The sequence below is a fragment of the Cydia amplana genome, chromosome 4, assembly GCF_948474715.1.
Source record: "Cydia amplana chromosome 4, ilCydAmpl1.1, whole genome shotgun sequence".
Lineage (NCBI taxonomy): Eukaryota > Metazoa > Arthropoda > Insecta > Lepidoptera > Tortricidae > Cydia > Cydia amplana.
The window spans coordinates 18,607,762-18,634,848 of record NC_086072.1 but is presented as its reverse complement, the minus strand read 5'-3'; the positions used below and the strand labels follow the sequence as shown (position 1 = coordinate 18,634,848).

The 27,087-nt window shown below is 35.7% G+C and overlaps 1 protein-coding gene and 1 non-coding gene across 4 annotated transcripts in view; both read right to left on the bottom strand.

Moving 5' to 3' along the window:
• Window positions 1-8,821: 8,821 nt before the first annotated feature.
• Trnal-uag (transfer RNA leucine (anticodon UAG)) lies at window positions 8,822-8,901 on the bottom strand. Its single transcript has one exon. It is a non-coding gene; the product is annotated as a tRNA-Leu (tRNA).
• Window positions 8,902-14,581: 5,680 nt separating this feature from the next.
• Window positions 14,582-27,087, bottom strand: part of LOC134647345 (syndecan) — a 518,229-nt gene continuing 505,723 nt past the window's right edge. Inside the window, exons 2-5 of one of the 3 annotated variants that reach the window (XM_063501680.1) lie at window positions 20,243-20,405; window positions 17,960-18,084; window positions 15,884-16,010; window positions 14,582-14,897 (exon numbers count right to left, since the gene is read on the bottom strand). In XM_063501680.1, the coding sequence (XP_063357750.1) occupies window positions 14,725-14,897; window positions 15,884-16,010; window positions 17,960-18,084; window positions 20,243-20,405 (588 nt within the window). In that variant the 3' untranslated portion in view covers window positions 14,582-14,724. Of the gene's footprint in view, window positions 14,898-15,883; window positions 16,011-17,959; window positions 18,085-19,086; window positions 19,375-20,125; window positions 20,406-27,087 lie in introns of those variants that run through there. The other 2 variants (XM_063501681.1, XM_063501679.1) reach the window with 2 other exon arrangements.

The window sequence follows — 27,087 nt, the reverse complement described above, 5'->3', positions numbered from 1 at the left end:
GATAATCCGATAACATGCAATATAAAATCTAACCAACTTGTATTTTTACACGACTGCCCAAACAAAAAGAGTGTATTGTTTTCAGCGTTCATGTTTGTATGTATATATTTAAGTATTTATTTAATTAACCTTAAACATGGTTTAATCATCATAATAACAATATTGTATGGAATTTTTAATATTCAGAAATAAAGATTTTTTTTAATTATTTTATAATCATTACGTTAAGAGTTATAAATGTTATAATTTCTTGTCAGTGGAGTATCTTTCAGCATTCCCTATCTTGCGCCAGCTCTTTGACTTTTTGATACGACACGACTTCTTAATTTAAAAATCTATCGAACTAGTTAAAACATCTGGTGAGAAATGGATGGCTGAGATTCTGTGAGATGGATGCGAGGCACATCCGTTAAGTTAAGTGTAATTGTGGATTTGTAATTATACTAGTAGTTCGCCCCGAACTGAGAACTCGCGGGTCGCCAAAAATATTGAAATTGAAAACCGCGTACGATTTTTTGCAAGATCTGTGGAGCCCTAACTGATACTGTATCTGTGGTAAGCCGAAATATTTCCTGTCAAATGTCAAATACCTATATTATGTTTATTTTATTTTATTTTTATCTTGCTAACTATTTCAAAATGGTAAATTTAAAAACGATATTATAAAAGTGTAAGCCGAGCACTTTCATTTGATACCAAACTCGACCATACTTTCTTGCAAATAAAATGACCAGAATAGCAAGACACCTCACAAACAGCTTTTTGGCCTTCTAAGCTCTTCTAGCTCAATAACCCTTTGATCGAGCCTGCTCATAATTTAATGACTAAAATATAATGCCCTCGACTACACGTTTACCCAATTTCATTTAAATTACAACAAATATACTTAAGTTATTGTGTATCAAACTATCTTCTGACAGTTCAGCTAGGGTTTGCAAGATCCGTCAATTTTTCGGATCCGGATATTTCGGATATTAAAATTTGACGGATCCGGATATCCGGATAATTCGGATAATACGGATCTGTATCAAGAAAGGTGACGAAATTTACAACTTACATACAAGGAACAGCCAGTAAAATGTAAAATGTTCATGTTTTAGTTAATTACAATTATTAATTATTATTATTATTATCTCAAAATGATATAAATATGTATAATAAGATATTCAATGTAGTCTTAATTAGGTATTCCTATTAATAATATTATGCATTTTTTTTTAGTAGGCCGTAGTCGATTTGTAACCGAAAACGCCAAAAATGAAGTAATTAAAGCAAATTTATTTCTATATATCTGCTCAGAAGAATTAATTCTAAAGGTGCCTAAAAACACCGCTTTAACTTCGGCGTTTTTTCTTAAATTTGCCATTATAAGCTCACAAAATAGAAAATGGAGAAAAATTTACATTTATGTACTTTTATTATTTTATACCGGTGTGGTGTAGGGTTGCCAGATGGTCGGGATTTGGCGGGATTCTCCCGATTTTTAGCATGTGTTCCCGATTCCCGACAAAGTTAAAACTGTCCCGAAAATCAGCTTCACGTTATAAAACAATAATTTCAAGTTCCTAACTGTCGTCGAGCGAGCGAGCGACCCGCGTTGAGCCCGTCAGCGCGGAATGGCGAGATTGGGCAGAGCAGCTGACGTAGTGCCAATAATGTAAAATATCGTTGTTTTTAATACAATTACGTTAATTTGAATGTTTCTTTTTTCCCGACTTAAGTCCCAAAATCCCGAAAAATTTATATTTTTTCCCGATAATAGCGCCTTTCGATCTGGCAACCCTAGTGTGGTGTGATATAATTTATACTATTAAAAAATGTACTTACTTTACCTTGGTAAAATAGCTATACCTTCAGTCGTTCGACTGAGAAAAATGGCTTAGAAAAAGTATCTAACTCATTTATTCAGTTCCCATTACAACAATCTTCCATTATAGGTATATATAAATCCAGTTCATTACTGCAAAGTAATGTAAAATTACTACAAAAGTTTCGGGAAATTAAGAAATTTGGGCTACAGCTTCTTAATAACGAGAAAAAAATATCAATATTAGTTACGCTGCTGCTGCACATCAAGCACATGTTATTTATGTTAACAGAAGACTGGGAACCGACACGATAACACAAAAAAGTCACTAATAACAACACGCACAAGCACTAATGATGTTCCAGGTAGACGACCCAAAGGCGACTGAGCGAAAACCTGATAACAATTACTTTAAAACATACAAATATTTACCCTTATTCCAGTCAGGAGGCATGCAGGTAGCTCGTTTTAATACTGTTACTACTGTTTAGTTTAAGCAATATTTGTATTTATTTTATGACGTTATCGCGTACCAATAACGCGACCAATGCAATATTTAACGGATCCGTGAGATCCGAATTATCCGGATCCTATGAGACGTTGGATCCGGATCTTAGATTTGACGGATATCCGGATATTTCGGATATCCGGATATCTGGATCTCAAACCCTAAGTTCAGCTTAAAAATATCGAAATGCCGGGACGTGCCGCTAGCCAGCCGCGTGTTCAAAGTTGAATGTAAGAACTTCGCTTCGCTTCGCTCGCTCGTTCGATTATTTGTAATTGTTTGTTTGTACCTGATTGTTATTTGTAATAGTTGTATGTTCCTGTTTGGTATATGTTAATGTTAAGTTTCATGGCGCATTGGATATGTCTGTAAGGTCATGTAAACATTATTTTTCAAATAAACAAATTAAATAAAAATAATTAAATAAATCTGCCCAAATATTGCCCATAGCGACACCTGGCACCCTACAACATATTCGCGATTTAAATAATTAATTAATGTATTCATTTCCTTTCACGACTAATGGCTAACACTACTTTATGTCATTTTAATTACCACATCTAGTTCAAAACAATAATCTCGAAAGTTCCATAAAATTATAAAACCAGCTTCACGGGTGAATAACTTTTGAGTAGGCATGGTTCTTTCCTGTTGACATCGTTAAAAAAGTCGACTTTAAACTCTTTAAAGCCTTGCTGGATGTTTAGCATGTTCAAACCTTCTACTTTAAAAAAAATTATAAAAGCATCAGAAGCCTTACCGCGAACTTGGCACGGACATATTGGCTATAACGTCTGTGTAACTTACTTTCATTACATCTCGAGTGATACGAACGAGATAAACATAAACATATCGCTAAAATCAGTCCGGTTTTCACGAGCTACAGTGTTTGCTTACGATCATGTTTCTTTTTTTTATCTCTACATAGTATAAAACAAAGTCGCTTCCCGCTGTCTGTCTGTCTGTATGTATGCTTAGATCTTTAAAACTACGCAACGGATTTTGATGCGGTTTTTTAATAGATAGACTGATTCAAAAGGTAGGTGTATGTATAATTTGTTAACCCGTGCGAAGCCGGGGCGGGTCACTAGTCACCGTATTGGCAAGGTGCGAAGTCGGTGGAGGGGGAAATGGCGCTGATCGTCACAAACACAGGTAATCTTATGGAATGGCCGCCATTAGTACTAGCGGCAGCCGCTTGAACTAATTTTACTCCATCTAGACACGCGGTAGCGTGTCCAGCCAAGTTCAAAGAAAAAGGAACTGGCGACGCAGCAACCGTGTGTAATATTACACGAACCATTTCGAGCTACTTTTGACCCCTTCACAACTTGAAACCTAGTTAACCTACACACATAAAATTTGGCACATGTATTCAAGTCCCTTAGCTTGTACAAAATACAAAATTTCATAAACATAGCTCAAACAGTTATTGATAAATTAACGTTTAAAAACCGGCATTTTTGTGACTGACTGACATATAGATCAAAAACCTAACCCACTTCCAGATGACCTAGAAACTTGAAATTTGGCATAAAGGTAGACTATTAGGTGCATATAGAGGGAAAAATCTGAAAACTGGAAATTATTGATATTTCGATGGAAAAAAATTATTAATACTTATAGACCAAAAACCTAACCCACTTCTAGATGACTTAGAAACTTGATATTTAGCATCAAGGTAGACTATTAGGTGCATATAGAGGGAAAAATCGGAAAACTGGAAATTATTGATATTTCGATGGAAAAAATATAATTAATACTTATAGACCAAAAACCTAACCCACTTCTAGATGACTTAGAAACTTGATATTTGGCATGAAGGTAGACTATTAGGTGCATTAGAGGGAAAAATCTAAAACTGAAACTTTTTGACAATTAACCGCGCGTCCATTTGCATTATGTGACTGTTTGTGTTCTAAATAAATTAAAAAAAAAAAAAAAAAAAAAAAACTAGCCAAGACAAATCCTTTATAATTTCAGGATTTTCTACACAGCACAGAACTTGGCACCCATATAGATCTCAATTCTTTTGTCGGCGAGTCAACAACGACACATATTCTTAATACCTATTGAACTTGGCTTTCATTTCACATTTATGTTTTTGTTGGGATAAGATTTAACGTAGAAAGTCTGCCAAAATGAGGGCAGCACCAGTCGTGCACCTAGCGAATAAAACAAAAGAACATTGCACACAAACCCGAATATAACTTTAAACTTTAGAGCCTCCAAGATTTCACTTTCTATTAGCTGTCGACATATCGATCATAACAACAGAGAAAGCAGTTTGTTTACTCTTTCTTTCGTACATCGGTATTGTCACTTGCTATTAATTGGGATCAGATTGAAAAGTGCACAGAGTAGAGTGAAATGTAGAGCTTTTTTGCGAACTAACTTACGTGTTGTATATTATGTTCAATGATTGCTATTGCTATTATTACGTATTAAAAGTGGCCGTGTAATCATATTAAGAAGGCCGAAGGTGTAACGTCATATACAGAAAAATTTAAAGTAGGCTGATCAACAGTAGACATGTTAGTAACTAAAGCCATCTAAAGATACTAATTAGGTTCCTAATATATATCATACCTATAAAAATCGGACACTAAAGACTTTAATACATTCTACATATTGCACGTATGGAAGTGAAGATACGCGATGACTTGAATGAAACAGCTTTTTGATGTTTAGTTAGTACTAGCTTTTGCCCGCGACTTCGTCTGCGTGGAGTTAGTAATTTGGGTAGCTTATTTTTACCCAATTTGTTTTTTAACGATTCCCCATACAAATTTCCACCCCCCTTTTCACCCCCTTAAAGGGAGATTTTTGGGATAAAAACTACTGTATGTCCTTCCCCAGGACTCAAACTATCTTCATACCAAATTTCAACTAAATCGGTTCAGCAGTTTAAGCGTGAAGAGGTAACAGACAGACAGACAGACAGGCAGACAGACACACTTTCGCATTTATAATATTATAATAGTATGGATTTAGTAGGTATATAACACAGATTTTTTTTAATATACATATAAATAAGTATATATATACTAATATTACCAAATAATAATATATATTAATAATATTATCTAGGTAATATTACATATATTAGTATAAATTTAAAGACTAGGGTTTTATTTGAATTCGAGGTGTTTCGCAAAATAATCTCTCCATTGCCTTTGTTACTCTGCGTATAATGCTAAATACTGATTTAGCGAAGGACAGCGCCCGGTGCGCGCGCGCCGGTCATGTGACATCGATTAATTGCACTCGGATCGTGAGGTGGGGACCGAGTTACAGCGATTAGAGGAGAAGGCCACAAAACAAGAACACAATTTTAGATCAAAAATAAGAACTAAAACAAAATATTGACTTTAGGGTCATATTTATGAGGTAGAAAAACAATATGTCACTTCTATTCTCGAAAGATAAGAATATTGGAAATATTGTAGTCTAAAAACAGAATTCAAGCTGCATTATTCTTATCTTAACCAGCCCAAACGTAGTTTTAGATTCACCGCTATATTTCTTAATTTGCGAGGTTGACAGCAGGGGATCGTCTCTCTCTCTCTCTCTCTCTCTCTCTCTCTCGTTTATAAGAATTAGGTATCCTACTCTAGTCTACAATAGCATCATAATTTTGCGTACCTATATAGATGTACCTATCAAGGTCATCAAATTTCCACACGCTGCAAGTGGCACCATACCTTTATCCTGATTTACAACCTCTATAAACCTGATTAATATCCTAATACCATTTATTCCTTTTAGAGAGCAAAGAAAGTGGTCGCACCCGAATCGGAGCCGATCATTTTTCAAAAAAGAAAGCAGAGTTAAAGTAAGTAAAGGTGAAATGAAATCCTTTGACAGAAGATTGATAAGGTCGTTAAAACAACGAGTTGTTTGGATTAGCAAAATGCCTACTTAATTAATTAAAAATGAGTAATTCAAAGTGTTTCTTTCTAATGAAAATCCATAAGGTAAGTAGCAAGGTATATAAATAGTAAGGTAAGTACTTAGTAGTAGTAGTAGTTGCCAAACTATGATTACTACATATCACTTATTTCAGGTTGTTTCAAGTTGCTCGGCATTTGCATATTTAGTAGAATAAAAGAAGAAGATATAATCTATCTATACTTGGTCAACCAGATCTTGACGGTAGAAAAAAGCGGCAAATTTAAAAAATGTAGGCGCGAAGTGATATCGTTCCATAGAAAATTTGAATTTCGCGCCTTTTTTTACTGACAAGATTTGGTTGACCAGCTATAGGTATGCATTTCATTAAAAAAATAATCGGCATAAAATAAAAATAATGCTCCTCTCTGGCATTAGAAAAAAAATGCACTTTCTTAATTTGTGATTAACCTATTTTTTAGGTAAGTCTTGAAAATCACATGCAGACCGGGAAAACCACTGTCGAACTATGTGATGGTCCCCCGCTTAATGTCTATAAAAGGTACATTAATCATTTGAGTATCTTAATTATTTAGCGTAGGTACCATTATTTAGCGTTAAACACTAACATTTTATAAACCGAAAACAAATTAGCATAACCGTAATTTATTGACCAAGACTTCGAAGAGACCAAATTAATTTCCTCTCATTTCGGTAGTCCGGTAATAATTATGTAGATTGATTATAAAACCTAGGCAAAGCTGAGAAAGCTGGGCGATATAACACACTATATGTCATACAGGTTATGATCAGAGATCGGACAAATTGGCGTCATTGCGCGCAATAATGTGGACATGACTCCAAAATTGATTAAATAATTAATCATTTAATTAATTTCTCACCTGAGGTTTAATTTTGATTCCTGATCAATAAATAACACGAAGATTTCTTATAATGTACATTTATTAAAGAAAATAATCAGTATGTTTTCCAAATTTTCTGTAGGTACTCATTTTATATATCAAAAATATATTTAAGTGCTATTTATTGACTAGGGAACAAAATTAAATCTCAGGTAAAAAAATAATTAAATGATTAATTATTTAATCAGATTTGGAGTCATGTCCACATTATTGCGAGCAATGACGCCAATCTGTACGATCTCTGGTTATGATTAATAAAATTTGATGAATATTAATTAGCAGCTTAGGTATTTGTGCAACAAGAGAGCAAAGTTCGATATTTCTTCGACTGCTTATTTTGAGTACTTACAGTGCAAGCGAGAAATTCTACAAGTGACTCATGAGCGTAGCAAGTGGATCTGATTTAGAATTTTGAGCGTAGCCAAATAGAATTTTGCTTACTTACTGTTTGAGGCAGCGAAGTTCGAGCTGCTGAGATAATTACAATACAACGGAGCTGCACAATCTGATATGGGATCCCGTAATCATATAATTCTATAGCTTAAATAAAGCGCAGGCGCTATATGTAATTGTAAAAATAAGTAATTTGCAAAAAATATTTACTACGAGAAACTCTTTCAAAAATTGACCTAGTTCCTTATACCTATTGTAAGTAGATGTTTATAATAGAATGATTTTATAAAATAGTCCAATACCGATGGTAAGTGGTGCTTGACACTTATTTAAGTTATTTATCATACATTTTCGTCCATCCGTTAATCTTTTAGTGATATAAAACTCAATTAAAGAAACAGGATCCTATACGGCAATAAACAACCATTTCCGGTCAACTGCTCATATTAATAAACTGTTATAGAAAAAACAAACTTAAAACTGGAAGCGGCAAAACTTGGAACAAACATCGTCACTTACAATCTTTGTACGATCTTATAGATAACAGCGCCGCCATGAACGGCAAATGTAAGTTTGTACCGTAACCTATAAATTAAGATTAATGCCATTAGTGATATTAATTTAGAAATGTGCGAATTAATTTTTGACAGTTATTAAAATTGTGAAAATGTATTTCTTCATCTAAGGAATTTAATGGTGTTTGTAGGGTGCTGATGATGAATGACGTATGTATGTCCTAAAAATCAAATCAAGTAAAACAGAGATATCTGTCTAATCGTAATCAATTTGTACACAAGCATTCTTTTGGTAGATACTTAGATCTTTATTTAATTAAAGTACATTTTATATCAAATCTTAATTTTATAAATCAAACTAGTACATTAGCAAAATAGTAGTTTATGCAACAGTGATATAATAAGAACCAATTATGAGCTGTTGCATACATTACTTTTTCTATGACAGCTGCAGCAAAAAAAAAGAGTTATTATTAAAAAAAAAGAGTTATTATTTAAAAAAAATTGAGTTATTATTTAAAAAAAAAAGAGTTATTATTGTAAATGAAAACATACCTCTTTCAATCAAGATGATCGGAACTTGTATCTTTAAAAAAAATAAAGCAGTTGTATTATACTCATAAGATGACTGCTAGCAGTCATCTTATGAGCCTATAGACAAATCATTCAAATGACATTGCTTTAGATATCACTGTCAGTCATTTAATTGACACATTTAAGTGCTGGAGTAGAAAAAATATTTTTAGTAAAATCTTAAAAAAGGAAAAATAATCAAAAAGGTTTCTGACAGCGGTGGGATTCGAACCCACGCCCTTTCGGACTGGTGCCTAAAACCAGCGCCTTAGACCACTCGGCCACGCTGCCTCTGTACGGAGCTAGTGAAATAGTCGTACCAGTTAAAGCAAAGAGGTTATGTGACGTCACCGTCAATACTAAAAATAGAATGAATATAAAACATTGCTCAAATTGCACGTTGCAATGGAAATTGGCAGCAAATCAATAGCATTACACTATGTGTGTCAGCACAGCACTGGCAGCACTCAATTCATGTTACTTTATATAAAATAACTTGGTGATGATGATGATCCTTCCGGCCGATTTCGGTCATGGCGACCACTTCGACTGGCTTTTTCGAGTAGGTATGTAAGATTAGTTGGAAGTAAGCTTTGAACGTTGTTGTGAAAATATGTAGTAGGTAATTTATTTCGATGATGTGTAGCGTAGCGACATCTAGTTATGTTTTTTAGAACGAATAAAAAAAAACTAGTTTTACATATTTTTACGTAACTTGGCGCCAAGGCAATGACACTATTTTTTTTAAAGTAATATTTTGTCATTGTTAAATATCACAATGTAGGTACTAGACAGAGAGCGATATATATTTTGGTGTCGTTGGCCTGTGTGGTGTGTGGTGCTTAGTAATAGCAATACTATAAGATATCTGTCGGTATCTGCCGATATCTGCCAATATATCTATTATCGGTCCGTCTGTGACAAGCTGCGTACTGACTGTCATACTGATATGGGAGCAAAGTCGTTGCGTGCTCGCGGCGATATCGTTGCCCGCTCGCGGCGAACTCGTTGCGCGCTCGCGGCGTTCTCGTTGCGCGCTCGCCTCGCTTTCAACTCGCTCGCAAATCGCTAGTGTGCCCCCCCCCCCCCCCGCTAAGTATTCTACTATAACCCGTTTTTTTAACCTGAAAAGTAGTGATAACTTTTGTCCTCCAAAATTAAATCTCAGGAACTATTGCACTGAAGTATCGTTGACATAATATTATTGTACTGCAATCTGCAATATTAGATACCGATATCATAGGAACCCTAGCAATTCCGAAGAAAAAGTTAATTATGTACCACTACTTTTGTAGGCTAGAAAAATTCTAATCTTAATAGGTACTGACCATAATACTTTTTTAAGAGCCCATCAACGTGCACACTAGTGCCATTGCTAAATAATAGTGATTATTTTTTAACGACAGGTATTTAAAAAAGGGGGCCGCTAGGTACTGTATTTTGTATTTAAGTACCTTTTGGATACATCAAACTAGTTTTTTATATAGGTTTGGATTCGTCATATGCGTCCGAAGTTAAGACGGCCGTTTTTGAGTTTATATTTCGACGAATCCAGCTACATAAAAACTAGTTTGATGTATTCAAAAGGTACGTCAAATACAAAATACAGTACGTAGCGGTCCCCTTTTTGAAATATCTGTCGTAAATTGTAAATAATCACGATTATTTAGCAGTGGCGCTAGTGTGCATGTTGATGGGCTCTTAAATAGTAGTAAAAAGGGTAATAAAATAAAACAACGCATTGTTCATATTGACCTGTATATTAAGTGTAAAGGAGCATTATTTACAAGGTGGACAATAAGTTATGCCTACCGTATCCTAGGTGTTATTTTATTATACTAAACGCAAACCAAACCGACGACCTCAGGCATATCACTATCTCTCTCACTCCTTCCATGAACACGTAAGCGAGAATGAGAAGTTTTACGTTTCGGTCGCCAGTTTGGTTTACGGATAGTATTATACATGTTCCACAATATGAACAGTAGAAGTAACAGAGTAACAGCAATGTAATCGCAGAACGAAGTGGCAACTAAAGTTATAATGCCATCACTTTTCAATAGCGCTGAGTCTGAATAAGCATGAAAGAGACAGCAGTATGACTACATCGCCAATTGGTATTGAGATTAGTATATGTAGATGTAACGTTTTTCTTTTGTCCGTCCAAGTGAACTGCGCCGACTTTGCAAGCTACAGAGTGCGGAGTGCCACCATAAACGTCGAATTTTTATCAAAATATGACGCTTCCACACTTTGTCGGTTTAGTTAGACGGACATGACTATGTAGAACCAATACTTAATAATACAAATATCAAAAAAAGCTTTTCCATTATACATAATAGATTATACGTATTAGGCCTCCTAATACTCTTAATATTAGGTGGCGTGTCTAAAAGTTGACTTTTGTATTATATTGTCAGCTCCCAGTGGCTCATATATGAGCCAAAACGCTTATGGGTGACGTCACATCGTGGGATTCGACAGGTTAATGCCTCAAGTATGACAAATTACATACGAAATGTCGTATTGTTCGACTACATAGTAACAGTAAGTAGTAGTAGTAAGTACTTATACAGGATGAGATTTTAACCACCAGCCAAACTCTGCATTTTTTTTTGTTGACTTTACAAATCCCGTAATGGGTTTTGTTACATTCAACAAATCCCGTAAGATAACAACAAGTATTCTTCTCAAAGTCAATCGCAACGATACTTCTACTGTTCACGAATCAGACTACCATCATTCTGTACTATAGAACCAGAACCCATAGTGTAAATTTGAGTTTCCAAAACGTCCCGCTTGGCGCGCTGTTCAAAATCCCATACAAAATGACACTTAACGTACGTCACGTCACGCTATCGAATGAAATTTACACTAGGGGGTAATGTATTTCATAAATTGTAACATAAATCAATAGTAAGATGGATGACAATTCTTGCATCCAATTTAATATGACTGATTCATATTTATTATACTTTACTTAATAAGCGGGGTTTTCAAATGTAAATTATGTTCGTCCTCTATTTATTAAGTAAAGTAAATTTGGAAAGGGCTGTACATATGATAGGCAAGCGTTGTTGTGGTATTATTTCAAACAAACTATCCTAGGTTGTGACTTTGCTGTCATAATTATGTTGTTTAAATATGCATTGTCATGATTATGTATTTGCGGCATAACTTTCCTGTAAAAATACTTCGCGTTTGTAACCTTCGCGATTTTATCAAAATTTCATTCTTAGGAAATACTGATAAAGTCATCTCCATTCAGTTTTCAATTTTAACGTAATGTAAGAGACATTAATTTTGTATAGGTACACAGTTAAATTTAATCCTTTAAGTTAAATTTTTAGAATCGCGACATGTCTCTTAATGTGGTTACTTTTTCGATAATTAATATACTTGTTAAGGACTGTTAGATGTATTTAAATATTTTCAGCTTTAGCCATACTATATTTATTGTAGTATAATTATTTATGTATAAATTACTCAGTTTAAGTCTAAAAGAATTTACAATTACAATGTACAAATCCTTATACACTAATTGCATCTTAGGTGAATGCTAATTTAGATTTTTCAGTAAATTTATTGTACTAAGTTTTTTTCTAATCAGGTTTTAATTGGTAGTAGGTACTTAGTTATACATATTTGATAATTTCATGTGGCGTATCTCATTTCTTGTAGTACGTTTAGAATGGTTTAGATTAAGGTCGAATGAGTTTTATTAACACTTTGTAGCAAAAACTGAATGTATATGTAGTTTAAGTTTACAATTTATATTTCCACTTGACCAATGACAAATTACTTATAGGTCTAAGTATCTATATTAGCATTCAAATAAGTGGCCTAAGAGAGCACTGGCTCGCTACTGCTTATTGTATAATATGGATCCGATAGGAATGTTTGGGATTTTTCAAATAATTGTTCTTCTTGGAGTAAACTGCAACTGTTGGTTAATTCTTACATATTTTTTCCTTAAGTCCGTGGGGAAAAATAATAACATATGTACATTAGCTGTTTATAAATATATGTGTATATAGACATAAATAGCTACTGTTTTTTCCTAGGCGTAGGTATGTTTAAGTTTATAAAAACTGTTCTTTGTTGTAGGTAATTGCATGTGTTTCTTCCTTATTTCATACTTACAAATAAAAAGTACAAAATACTTTCGTAATTAATGTTCGTTTTATTGGTAAGTTTATGTATTTAATTATGCAGTTTACAACAAGAAAATATTTGGTTATCAACAACTACGATTCTAATGAAATGTCCAATACGTGCTTATAATTTCCCGAATATTTATACATTCATATGTTAAAATTAGTTACATCAATTTAAATAAAATACTAAATTTTAATTTACTAAACACAATAGTTCAACATCTATTGAATCCTTACAAAACTTTATGTTAGTTTTATTGTATAACAGTCATAAAACACATGCTTTAATTTACGCTAAATAAATTAATTGACTCATTGATTATTTAATAAATTAAAATTCATTTGGAGCCAAGCGCGTAACTATTTTAAATAAATTATTGAAGATGGCACAAGTGATTAACAACTGAAGACAAATTAGTAGAATTAAAATATATTTCGTTGCACAACCTAATATCAGAAAAACTGTTAAAGTTAAAAACTCTTTCTGTCACTTTGACAGGTGTCACGATTTTGGTTGAAACTAAATGCATCAGACCAACTTGGATGATATTCGGCAATATCAAAGTAGATAATAAAAAAAAAACAAATAAAGACTAAATAATAAAATTATATTGTATCATTGAAAAACCTCAGTTCATAGCCAGAGTGACAAAATGTATTCGTCTCGAAATGTATACAATCAGCAAAATAATAAGTCAAATATATAAAATTTGAATATGGGACATTGATACTAAACATATTCAAGTTGCTAAATAATCTTGTAGTTCTTTAAATATCATTACATTTAATATAATTGCTTATGCTAAAATAAAACATTAATTAATATTATTCGAAACCCCAATTGCTAAAAGTGCAAAAAATAAAAGAAATATTTACCCAAAATATTACAGTAATAACCTAAATACAAAAGGAACACCAAAAAAGTACATAACATCAATATTTTGAAAGCCTCAATTTTAAAATTACAGCCAATATTAAATAAATATTTTTCAAAAATTTCGATGGTATATTTCATGGAAGCGATATGTAATAAGAATTCATTTAAACGTACACATAATAACCGATATGATCTATTTACCTACACAATTATATTACACATACATCATAGACGAACAATGGACGTATCCATAGACATTTTTGAGATTTTTATTGTATATAGTAGAGTAGATCTACGCGTAGTTAGGCAATATACAGTTGAAGAGGAAGCGAATGGCACATTATTTTACAGACAAATCTATAGGTACAAGATCTTGAATTCACCAACTACAGAATGATATCAAACACTCAACCACATTGGTCTCAGTACTTGAAGTCAGAAAGCAATTGAAATTTTGCCTCAAAGTGATCGGTCACAATTTCGTCCTACACTATGTTTCTACTTGATTCATACACTCAAGTACAATCGTGTCATAATTTTTCAAATAAAAATCGTCGATTTGATGTTTCATTGGTTTACAGAACAATTTTAGCCACGTTAACAAAAGAGCTACAAACAGAAGGAATTCATAATTTGAAAATGGAATGACCGGCCAAGCGGCTATTACACCCACTATCCACAATTAATTTATACCCACAAAGTTTACCATTCCTTTTAGGTAGTTTTATAAGAGTGCGATGCAATCGCTCACTTACACCATCCTCTCGGGTGGACATTTCCCAAGTGTATACGTGTCCAGTTATATATCAATTTACAACTTACGTTGTAAGATCAAAATTCCTTTGCCAATACATGCGGAAATCTGTTTCTAATAAAACGATTTTAAAAAGGCTTCCACGTGTATTATAAATAATACAATCTTACTTCCCACTCTCGGTTGGAGGTTAGAAGAGTAGTCAGATAAGTGCGCGATTCCATCGTCCACCATTTTGCTGCGGCATCAATTAATTGTAGAGTGGTAGCCAGTATGGGTCGGTCCGTCGACTAGTAAACACGTGGCAGGGTTTGTTCTGTGTGGTCTCACGCGTAGAACTCGCGGTTGTTCTGGCCCTTGCCGTAGGAGGCGGCGGCCGGGCTCCGCTTGGGCTCGTCGAGGGCGTACGACCCCTCGTCCTTCTTGCGCATACGGTACACTATGAACATCACCACTAGGATCGCGCAGAGGAGGCCAACTACAGCGCCGCCGATCACAGCTGGAATTAGAAATAACAACATGTTAGTAAAACCTAATATCGCGCTGGTGGCCTAGCTACAGTAAGAGCGTGCGACTTACAATCCGGAGGTCGCGGGTTCAAACCCTGGCTCGTACCAATGAGTATATAAGCATTGGTGGCGGCATATTTACCAGTTGCTTTTCTGTGAAGGATCGTGAGGAAACCGGACTAATCCCAATAAGGCCTAGTTTCCCCTCTGGGTTAAAAGGTCAGATGGCAATCGCTTTCGTAAAAACTAGAGCCTACGTCAATTCTTGGGATTAGTTGTCAACGGACCCCAGGCTCCCATGAGCCGTGGCAAAATGAGAGGAAGAAGAAAAAGTAAAGCCTAATATTATTTAACACCACGTTCAAGGATTGTCTTGTTTATTGGCTTGATGTAAAGGGGCTTGATATTTTAACTCAGTTGACCGTCTTGATTATTGCCCACATGCCAATGAATGGTCCAATAGTGACCAGCAAGAATGCTCAGCTGTGCGAAGAAGCGTTCATGATGTGCTGGTTTAAAGCTTGTCTTGATTATTGGATTGGATTATTGGATGATGAACAATTCAACACCACGTTCAAAAATAGGATTGATTACAGGATTGGAAAATGGTCCATGGTTACTGTTGCTACTCTACTACTGTTGGTTACTACTGCCCTCATGCCAATAGCCCATTAGTAATCCATACTAATATTATAAATGCGAAAGTGTGTGTGTCTGTCTATCTGTCTGTCTGTCTGTTACCTCTTCACGCTTAAACCGCTGAACCGATTTAGTTGAAATTTGGTATAGAGATTGAGTCCCGGGGAAGGACATAGGGTAGTTTTTATCCCAGAAGTCATCTTTTAAGGGGGTGAAAAGGGGGGTGGAAGTTTGTACGGAGAATCGATAAAAAGCAGATTGGATCAAAAATAAGCTACCCAGAGTACTAACACCACGCAGGCGAAGTCGTGGGCAAAAGCTAGTATATAATACTGACCGGCAAGAATGCCCGGCTGCGCGAAAAAGCTGGTGGCGCGATCCTCCGCCTTGGCGTTCATGATGAACACCACGTTGTCCTGCGGCCGCGACTCGGCGCCCACGTTGGTGCCCGAGGGGTCCTGGTCCTGAAATGTGACAATAACAAAGTTAACCCTTAATTTGACACAAAATATGGAAGATGGTCATGGAAGATGGTGGATGGATGGATGGTCGTGAGCTCAAACCTCCTGCGTTCAGTAGTTGTAATGATTATATTCCTATGTTGAGCGGATCAGATGAGATCACCTCGTTGATCTTTATAATTACAATTTGTAATGTCTAATTTCCCAGAAAGTCTAGGAGTCTAGTAACCATTACTTGTACGAGGATGTGGACATTATTTCAGACAATATGACCCAGAAAATCCAGTGTTTCACATTAAGCATCATCTTACAAACTCATCAAGCGGTTTCCTTTCTGGAAGTCACGAACGTAGGTTAATATCTATGGAGATTCTGCCCTGGTATCCAAAGCAAACTGCATTATTTTATGCTTTCCAAATCTGCTCCTGGATTCACCGGAACCCACGAGTAGTAGGTAGATACAAGGTGGCCAACTTAGAGGTATACAACTTTTTTTTGCCGCCATTTTATTTTGGCGGTAAATATGACAGTTATTGCATGAAAATTAGTTTGTGTAGATACGGCAAATTTATAATGGAGCGTTTTACGGACGGATCGACGGTTTTAATCATTAAAAACAATAGAAACATTAAAAATAATGTTTCCCGGTCGATTAATTTCGAGAAACGGTGACATTGACTGGCCCCCAAGATCGCCTGATTTAACAGCTCCTGACTTTTTTCTGTGGGGCTATCTAAAGGGACGTGTCTATGCTAATAGGCCAACGAACCTTCAGCAATTAAAACAAAATATTCGAAACACTGTCGCTGATAAAACGCCAGAAATGTGTGAAAAAGTGATGAAAAACGCGATGAAAAGGGTTTGCATCTGCCATGCTGATAGAAGTGGACATTTGTATGACATTATTTTCCATGTGTAATTGCTGACCCTACATATTATATTTAACAAGGAATACTTAATATTTTTTTATGTTTTATAGAATAAAATTTCAAAAATAAATTGTATAAGGTCAGGGTGGCCAAATCCGTCAGCGGGACAAATCCGTCCAACAACATTTGTGGCTATTCTAACAACAGTATGCACTTGCTGACTCGATCGATAAAACAGAGAGCATATTTAATACCAGTAGTCAAAAACAGATAGCGCTTAGTCGCCAGTAAATGGAAAAAAACGCTATTAAAAGTTCAGGTGCGCTCCGAACTCGATATCGAGCTGAGTATGCTGCTCTGTTTTGTGAAGTTGGGATGAGACGATGTAAGTTAGGTCTTAATGAGTATGTTTATTATATTGTTCGATATGCATATTTATCGGTATCTTTATCCATTTTACGTTTTATTATTAATCAATTGGTGAGAAACTATGGGTGGTTAAAATTTGTGTTTACAAAATTAGCGAGTGGACAAATCCGTAAATTACGAAAAGGGAAAAATCGTCATGTGCCGGAATTTCCCAATTTCATATATTGCCAACCTTTTTTGATTTGACTCACTTAAGTGTAACTCATATTCATGAGAGGTGATGTGATATTCTTACTGAATTGTAAAATTTATCATATAAATTCGTCGTAGCTTTCGTAGATCAACGTATTATTTAAAATTAAAAAGTAGATATTATTTTCAAAGTTTTTAAAAATGTTTATTACCCCTGAATTTAAAAATAGGACGGAATTGCCCCAAAAAAATATATTTGGCAATAAAATCTAAAATGAACTTTAAATTGAGTTCGCTAAGGTTTAGTTTCGATTAAGAGTACTTATAGTGGTATTTGTTCACTTGACGTATATGTTTGTAATACGTCACGATCCAAGAAAAATCGTTGGTTGACGGAAATGCCCCAAATCCTAGGCGCGGCGCGCCAGGTGACGGTTGATCAGTCTGTCAAGTGCGGATGGTGCAACTGGCACTAAGACCAGTGCAATCATTTTTTGGTTCCAGAATGTCGGGTATACTTACCGTGCCCGGGTTGGCGTCCTCGCTGGAGATGCTGATGGGGTCCTGGTCGGGGCGCGAGGGCTGCTCCTCCCCCGCGCCGCGCGGGGTGTCCGCGCCGGGCCCTGGCTTCTCGTCGAGTACGCGAGCTGGAAACCGTATACAACTTACGTTAGAAATGGAGACATTGGTTAAGGCCTGAAATACACTTGTAAGTTTTGGTTACGTAAGTAGGGACAAAACTATTTGTTAGAATGAGATAACGATATTCATCTCTCATTCTGTAGTAAAGCTGTGTCCCTACTTACGTAAGTAAAACTTAAAGTGTGTATGGGCCAGTATAAGTGTCTAAAGAAATTTTAATCTAGCTGACAGTCTCGAAGACGTAGATTTAAAATCTATTCTTTACTAATGCGATTTGAACCATGGAAAATAATATTGTGTTTTCCAGTTATCCCACTTTTCATGCACTGCACACTCAGTATGCAGGTTAGAAGTAGTTAGAATTTTAGTCATGACGTTTGTTATATTTTCAAGCCTTAGATTAATTTTGTTCAAATAATTCAGTGTTATTAGATTGGACTTCAAATATTACCTTAAGTATATTAGTCATTATTCTCGACTTGTTAATGATATCATATTTTGATTCATAGGAATTTCAATTGTAATATTAACCTTGTTTAAGCGGTTAAATACCTACGGCACGGGTTTTTGTTTAATATTTCCTGTTTCTTCTTACACTACAATTTTTTCAATTATCGTACCTATACAAAAGCCAGAACATTAATGTAATAACTAAACGAACTTTCTTGTTGACTTAAGACATTATCATTAGACTAACAAATGAAAAATTTGATTAAGAGATAAGAAAAATAGACGGTATTTCGGATGACGAAGACTTACATCCCAGGTTTCGGAGTTTAGAGGAAAGGATGGTCACCGAAAGCACACATGAAACGTAATGAAGAAACATCTAATTACAAGATACGATGAACAGGCTCTAAACTAATGGATGAGTTCAGATGATTCGGGCTATATAACCGGTACATGCTAATGGGATGATTCAAATTTAAATATAAATAATTTAACTGCATGATGACATCGATTCATGCAAAGAAAAAAAGATAAAATTTTGCGATCACACCACTTACCGGCGCACTAGGTCCTCTTAAAACTTTACATTAAATTAATTAATAAACACAATTTAATTAATAAGTTATTAAAGGCATGTCAGTAGTCGCGCGCGGTTAGAAAGAAACTGAGTTTGGCAAATATATGATAATTGTGTGTCAATTGTATTATAATGTTAATTCAAGGTCAGGTGCCAGATAGTCGACGAAACGGCTTCTGTTAGTAGGACAATATAAAAATTAAGTAGGTATTGTTTTCATTCATAATTTGAGTCTCTCCATCTCTTTCTCATCGTTGTTTGTTGCATTATTTGTGGACCTACGTGTATCTTATACTGCGTTTGTCAGATGGAATATGGCTAAAATAAATGTTTACGTAATATTCTTTTCAAGTAGAACATTGTTTTACTTGTTTATTTATATACGTTTAGGGGTCAAAATAATTTTAGTTGCATCAGTCCTGTAAATAAGGTTTTCAACTAAAGGATTACGTTAAAATTGTATGTATATCTTTGGATTCAATTTTTAATAAATGTCTTCAGCATCAGGTTTCTTTTTTTAATTCCACAGGTCAGACTCCACTCAAAACTATTTTAACCCTTGTAACAAATCAAATATCGAGCTTAAAATCATAAAATGAGAAGTAGTTTGAATTGTTACGTCTGATGATTATAAATTAAAATTGTAGATCATTTGTTTAATTTATTACTTTTTACTTATATACACGTCCATTCTATGTACTCTCCTTGAATGCTGTGTCTCCATGAAGGTACTAAATGTCGGCAAAAGTAGATAGTTAATTAAAATTGAGGTGAACATTTTTAAATCATGGATACCGAAGTCAAACCACTTCTCAGATATAGAACTAGCATAATCACGCTAAACCTAACTAAATATAGAAATAAATATTAATTCAATTCATCTTCTCATGATTCTTTCTTAAACACATTGTTGTGCAAGAAATATTCTTCTTCAATCGGAAATTTCCCAAAAGGAGCATGGTTGTGCAAGTTCGTATCCAATAAACTACGCAAAATAAACACATGCAAGCGCTACTCACGATCTACATAATCTGGCGCTACAGTTTCCGGTACTATCGGCGTTTCTGTGGTGGTGGTGGTGGGGATGGACATGGTGACATAGTCCTCGTCATCCGTCAGCGTGAGCCGGCGGTCACCTGAGCCGCGGCCGTCCTCGTCGTCGGGGCCGGGTCCGGGGCCCCAGCCGGAGCCGGAGGACTCGTCGATCTCTAGCCCCGAGCCGTCATCATCGATGAACAGGTCCCGGTCGGACGCGAGCGGCTCGTGGTCGTGGAGCGTGTCGGCTTCTGCGACAGGTACCTGGAATTTGAGAATTTATGGTTTATTACGGCAAAAAGGTGTTATGATACTACCAATTCGACAACTGTACGGTTACCATCAGTTTGTCACTGACATAAACGCCGTCGAGAACGTAATTTACTTTGCACTAATATGCGAGTGCGAGCGAGATGTATAGAAAGTAAATTACGTTCTCGACGGCGTTTATGTCAGTGACAAACTGATGGTAACCGTACTGATGATTTTCCCCGCATCAACGGGAGACCATCACGATACGTCAATCGTAGGTCCTGGTCATACAGTAAGAATTGTGGCACAATTGGATGGCCTCAATAAGCAAGATGTTAGTTTGGTCTCTATAAGATGAAGATCTGATCTGGCGGTAGTTTGGGGGATCCGCTGCTTGGAGCTGGTTCAGCTGGTGTAAGCTAAGAAGACCCTGGAGGAATGAATTAAGTGGCCTTTTTTGGGTCGTCCAGATACTTAACTAAGATCTGGACGTGTAAGGTCAAGGTGATAATGGAACCGTTGGATGAGAAGAGATGGTTGTTGAACTCCTAAAAATTTGTTCATCTAATCTAATGCAATTGATAGTAATAAAGGAAAAAGTGTTTAGTGCTATGACGTCTAGACTAGAATGTGATTGTGAATTTATAAGAAAATGAAGGACACATTTTGCATTCAAACTATCTACATTGTATCCAACGTCCATCAGCTGATTGGGCGTCCCATTTCATGTACCCAATCTGAATATATAATCGTATGTATAAATAGTAATGCCAACTTATGGAAGATTCGAACCGAGTACCTATACATCGTGAGACCGATTTTATTAAACAATATTATTAGGATCCATATGGAAATATACGTAAATTACGTTCCATATGGAATTAATAGAAACAGGCCATCAAAGATTATACCGCAAGATTTTATCCAAACTAACAAGATTTGATAATACAATTAAATATAACTGTAATGTCTGTAATAAGGCAATTAGCCACTTTCAGTGTTTTGCAGTAACATACCTATTGGTTTACTGCAACATAAACGAATAGGTATTGCTTGTATCAGCGCAACCTAACGTGTAAGTATATATAGCCAGGTTTTTAGAGAATTACGTTCTTATGATACCTACTATCACACATGAGGTTTTTCACTATATACCTACCTACTCCCCTGCTCGAGACGATATATAACAAGATTATTCTTGTTATTTGATGGCGATCCTACCAGGATAAAGATCCTTTTTTATATAAAGATAGTTCTATATACCTACATAGAACTACGTAGACGTCAAATACGCCCTTATCAATGACGTCACAAATTTCACTGCACTTTTACGTCACTCGTTCTGCGGCAAAATCTGCAGTAAAACATAAATACATCTAGAAGATTCTAGAACACCCTCATTAGTTATTCTATTTCTATTCACAGTCCGTCACATGAATAACGCAGCATCTGTCATCTTTAATGAAAGCAGATGACCTAATTTCTCCCCCCATTGACATTATTATTGCACTGACCTCAATTTTATTGCAAAGAATCTTCAATTTTAATCCACCGCAGTTGCACTAGAAAGTTGGATATTAAAATAAAACACTAATAACACAGGAATAACTGTATACGTCATCAATGAATGAGTCCAGTCATGAATGGATCATTGGTACAACACAAAAAACTCACCTAGGCGCTTCTGTGCAAGGTAAAACAGTTTTTTTTAATATTAGGCCAGATTTCGAGTCTATGTTTAATTTTGGGATAACTCCGTGTTGTGGCAGTGGTTGGGTCGGTTAGCACGAGTTGTGTTGTCCCGCGGATCGATAGGCCGTGCGGCGCGGGGGGAGGGCCGGGCTCCTTGCCGGTCGCCGGGATACGGACCTACGGAGGCTTGAGAGGAAAACGTTTTCGAGTTTTTCCGGTAGAGCGCGCTGTAATTAATTTTAATAATAGGACTTGATCACGTGGTTTATCCGCTTTGCTAGCGAAAAGCGCCTACGAACAGGGAACCCGCCTAGCGGGTCGGTAGCAGTAAACGTGTTAAATGAAATACCTATAATGAGTGTGTGTGTGTGCCGATGAGTCCCATAACGCGCGTTCAAGGTGTTTTATTAGGGTTGCTTTATTAATGGTTTAATTAATTGGATTTGTAGGAAAGTAATTACCTAATGAAAATTTAAAGGAAGTGTTGTACAATAAGATTGAATGTATCCATTTACAACAACACAACACGTTTTTTATTGTTGTTATTAAAAAAATACATTTAATATAATTATTTGCAAATTTTCTATTCATAATTGGGTATGTTTAGTTCAATGTAAATACCGTCATTCTTTTCTACCGTCAATAAAAACCTATCTACTCGTAATTTTATGCGAAGTATCATAATACATACCTATTTGTCTTCCACATTCCAATTATCTACCTATCTAAGTTAATTAAGTAGTTTTGGACAAAAACATATGTGTTTTTGTCCAAAACTACTTAATTAACTACGAATTCTATCAGCATTACGCCAACTCGTCTGACAAATGGCACCGGCGAGCGGTCGCGACGTGTGTGCCCGCCTTTATCGCCGTCGGACCGTGTCGCTGGCGCTTAATTACGTTATTGATAGTACGGCGCGCAGGATTGATAGGCAGTTGGTAGTGAACATGATGTAGCTTATCTTGTATTAATTGAAGTAGCTTGTCGTACAGTAAACAGTGTAGATACCTATTGCTGCCTTTGGTTTAACAGTTTTGGATTAAAATAATAAGTTAAGATATCTGTTGTATTTTTTTTTTCTGACGCACATTTGTAGCTGACTGTTCTTCTTCTCATTAGCATATCCACAGATCATATAGTACTAGTACAGATACCCAATCCCATACTAAAAACGCGCACCGTCCTAAGTAGCAAATACTTGTAGGCAAATTTTTAGTTCACAGTAACAAACTAGATGGCGCACGGAGCCACACGGAGCCGGTCATATCTTCTCGAGACCTTTCTAATTAGCCTACACTCGATGTGTTTGTATTTTCCATCGAGGAGTTCCTTTGGTTATCTTCCGAGTGCATTCAATAGACCAGCTCCATTTTAGCATACTGTTGCATTGCATTGGAATTACGTATGTACTCTAATTTCAACTAAATCAGACACCGGAAAGTGGTTATCAATTTAAGTTACAAGATTGAAACACATATATGGAAAAATTGGCAGAATTAATGCAATTCTTATGTTAATTTTCATCAATCTTCGTCCCGTGCATGACTTAAGTAAAAAAAAGATCACGCTTCTTAAAAAGAGGTATCATTTATAATTATTAAGTACACTCAACAATTCTGAATCAAACATTAAATAAATAGGCACCGCTATTCTTAAGTAGTTATATACTTTAGTAAATCGCTTTGTCTTAAACTCCCAACTTCTAAACGTTCTTTGTAAAGTGCATCTCATTCCCACCTCAAGTTACGTTTGAGTATAGTTGGAGCAACAAAGGCTTGCTCCAACTATACTCAGACGTAACAATTCAAAACAAACCTTGCGTAACCCTTTAAAGGTTCACTTTACCTTGCAAACGTGTTTGCATTGCCCCTATATTTACCTATTCACTCCGATGTCACCCCATTATACCTTAATATTCCCTTAACGCTGATTTCCATTAATCTTTGTACATTTTAAGCAGTTGCCTTCAAAATTCATCGCATATTTAAGCAAGGCTTTGTGTTACTTTTTGAGTCTTTATGAAACAACGCGCATGGAAAATTGGGTGCTCGAGCCGTGGAGGAAAATGAAGAAAAACAATGAGCGATAACGATTAAAGGCCTGTGCACACCAGCTGCGTGTGCGTGACGTGCACTTTTGGATGTTGGAGCCGCACACGCACATGTCACGCAAGCGGTGTGCCGTCTCTCATAAGGATCTGTATACTACAACGCCGCACGCGCACGTGCGCGTCATGCACAGGCCTTTAGAGCCATACGGCCCGAATCGAACAATGCTTATAAGATGTCACAGCGATACGATACTGATCTGTCAGTGTCAAAAGATACATTTTTAATTAACTAGACTTTATTACTACCTATTTAATTAAACGACGCACATATTTTCTTTCATCCCCAGAATTACCAGCAACCGCTTTATAACGTATAAATTATCGTTTCGCTAAAGAGTAATTGGTAAAATCCTTCAATTCGTTCCCACAATTACTCTGATGCCATTAAGTAACCATTCGATTTGAAAAAACATGGTATCTAGAAAATACCGGACCACAGTACTCTTAGCAAAACAGTATGAAAAGATTGATTTTAGAATTACTGCCAATTTACAGACTGTACGTACAGTATAAAGGCATTGACCACCATTCGTAGCATAATAACCTCAACTTACTACTACCTAGTTTGCGAATTCACTCGTAATAAATCAGAGTCCGATTCTGATTTTAATTTCTTCTTCTAAAACTGTCATCGATTTGATCTGACAGCAGTTAAGGGTGACATTTCTGGACAAGAAACTGCAGGTTTTCGTGAAGAATGATTTTTACACCAGAGTCCAAACTTTGTACCCAATTCAGATATTTGAATACTTGGTGCAAACTGGGATAAATTAGATATCGTGTATTTTTCTTTAAGAACAGTAAATAAACTCTGAACCAGTAACTTTGGTCCTGTCGTCGATTTTCTATAAATAAGAGTGAAGATCAAACGCTGATAATTTTGTTTAAAAAAAATGCAACAAGTATAAGAACTGGATGATTAGTACTCGCAATTTTTAGAACCAAGCTTTTTTGCTGTCCAACCAACAATGCATTCGCAAAAAGCATGTTATATACCGGCTGCGACACTTAGTGGCTGAGATGAGTTAGTGCAGAGGTTTTTAACTGGCAAGACGTTGTGCCTAATTGGCGCGAGAGGCAATTACCGTGCTAACGACCGTTCTGAAACAGCGGCGCCTTGGCGTTCCTATAATTTAACAGTAGGTTACCTTATTATTTAAATACAAATGTTGAAATTGTAGTATATTATTAAATTGTGTGTAAAAGTTTTTCATAAGATGTTATACCACTAAACAGTGCAAATATGTGAAGTTCCACGGTAAAGGGTAGGCTACTACTAACGAACGCTCTAATACTAATGCGGTGTTACGCGACGTAAGCGCCGACCGCTGTAAGGTACCTTTACCCGTGGAACGTCATATATTATTACTACTTATTATACTCGTAATCACTACGTAGTATAAAACAAAGTCGCTTTACAATATTGATTCTTCCTTTTGATTTAAGTACTCAAGAATGTCACCAAACTTAATGCAGAAACCTAAACAGGTGCTTGCATAAATTTATGATTGTATGGGACAAATCACCCAAACTTTTCATCCCGAACGTACCAAAAATCAATGTGGCTCTCCTTCCTAAAATGATCTAAGGCTTCTAAGGACTCATTATGCTAAAAGGTATCTCATCATCATCAAACGCCGTAATTTTAATAGCTGTAACATACATCGTTGTATACTATTCAGTGAGCTTGTGGTCGAAAGTAGGTCTACATTTTATTTTTTTCTTGACATTTTTTAGAAATAAATATGCTATGTGTATACATTTTATAACGAGGAATAGTAGGGCTATTTCATGAAATTTTTATTTTCAGTGTTTATATTAAAATAAGAAAAAAATTGGCATTTATTCCGAAAAAAATAACATAGCAAATTTTTAGTTTTCATTTTTTTTCAAATTATTTATATGAAACCATATAAATTAAATATGAGAAATGAATTTAGCATGCTTGAGTTACACGAAAATGATACCAAACTTGACTAAATAGCAAAACTTTATTTTTTACAAATTTCGGGGGGCAACCCCCTTGAAGTCAAAATTTTGCATCAAAAATTCGATTGGCTCCCCTTCCTAAATCAATCTGTGAGTCAAAAGGAGCAACTCTGCAAAAGGAAATTCCATCATCATCATTTGCCGTATAATTAAGTCTGCACCAGGGACTAATGCATCTTGTTCACGGGTAACTATCGGGAGCTCGAAAACAATACAAAAGGTAATCATGGTTCAAATCCCGGTCGATATAATTCTAGTGAAACTAACCGTGGATCATTCAACACTGTTAATTATTACAAGGTTAACAACAGGTGGTCTTAACACTAGAAGCTTCCAGATTAACCTTAGACAGTCGTATGTAACTAAAAAGCTAACTAATGAGTAATGACTACAGTTCATTATCTACCCACTGTGGAACTTGTGCTTGCTTTTAAACCGAGGAGCCATAAGGATGTTTTATTAGTGCGCCCTTTACTTTATAATTAACCTTTGTGCAACCACATTCTGCACAAGCTTAAGGCATAAATGCAACCTGCAGTTATAGTGCGTCATCACTACATAGTACAAAACAAAGTTGCTTCCCGCTGTCTGTCTGTCTGTATGTATGGTTAGATCTTTAAAACTACGCAACGGATTGTGATGCGGTTTTTTTTAATAGATAGAGTGATTCAACAGGAAGGTTTATGTATAATTTGTTAACCCGTGCGAAGCCGGGGCGGGTCGCTAGTGCTGTATAAAAAGGGGCTTTATAAGCTGAATTCGTAAGCGCCGCATTTATATTGAATCATCATTTGTATAAACGTAAAGAGTTTGGCGTTCCTACCTACTTAAGATTTCTTCATATGGACTGATATATTTAATCTGCATTTTTTAATGCTAAGTTAATCAGCTGATGATCGT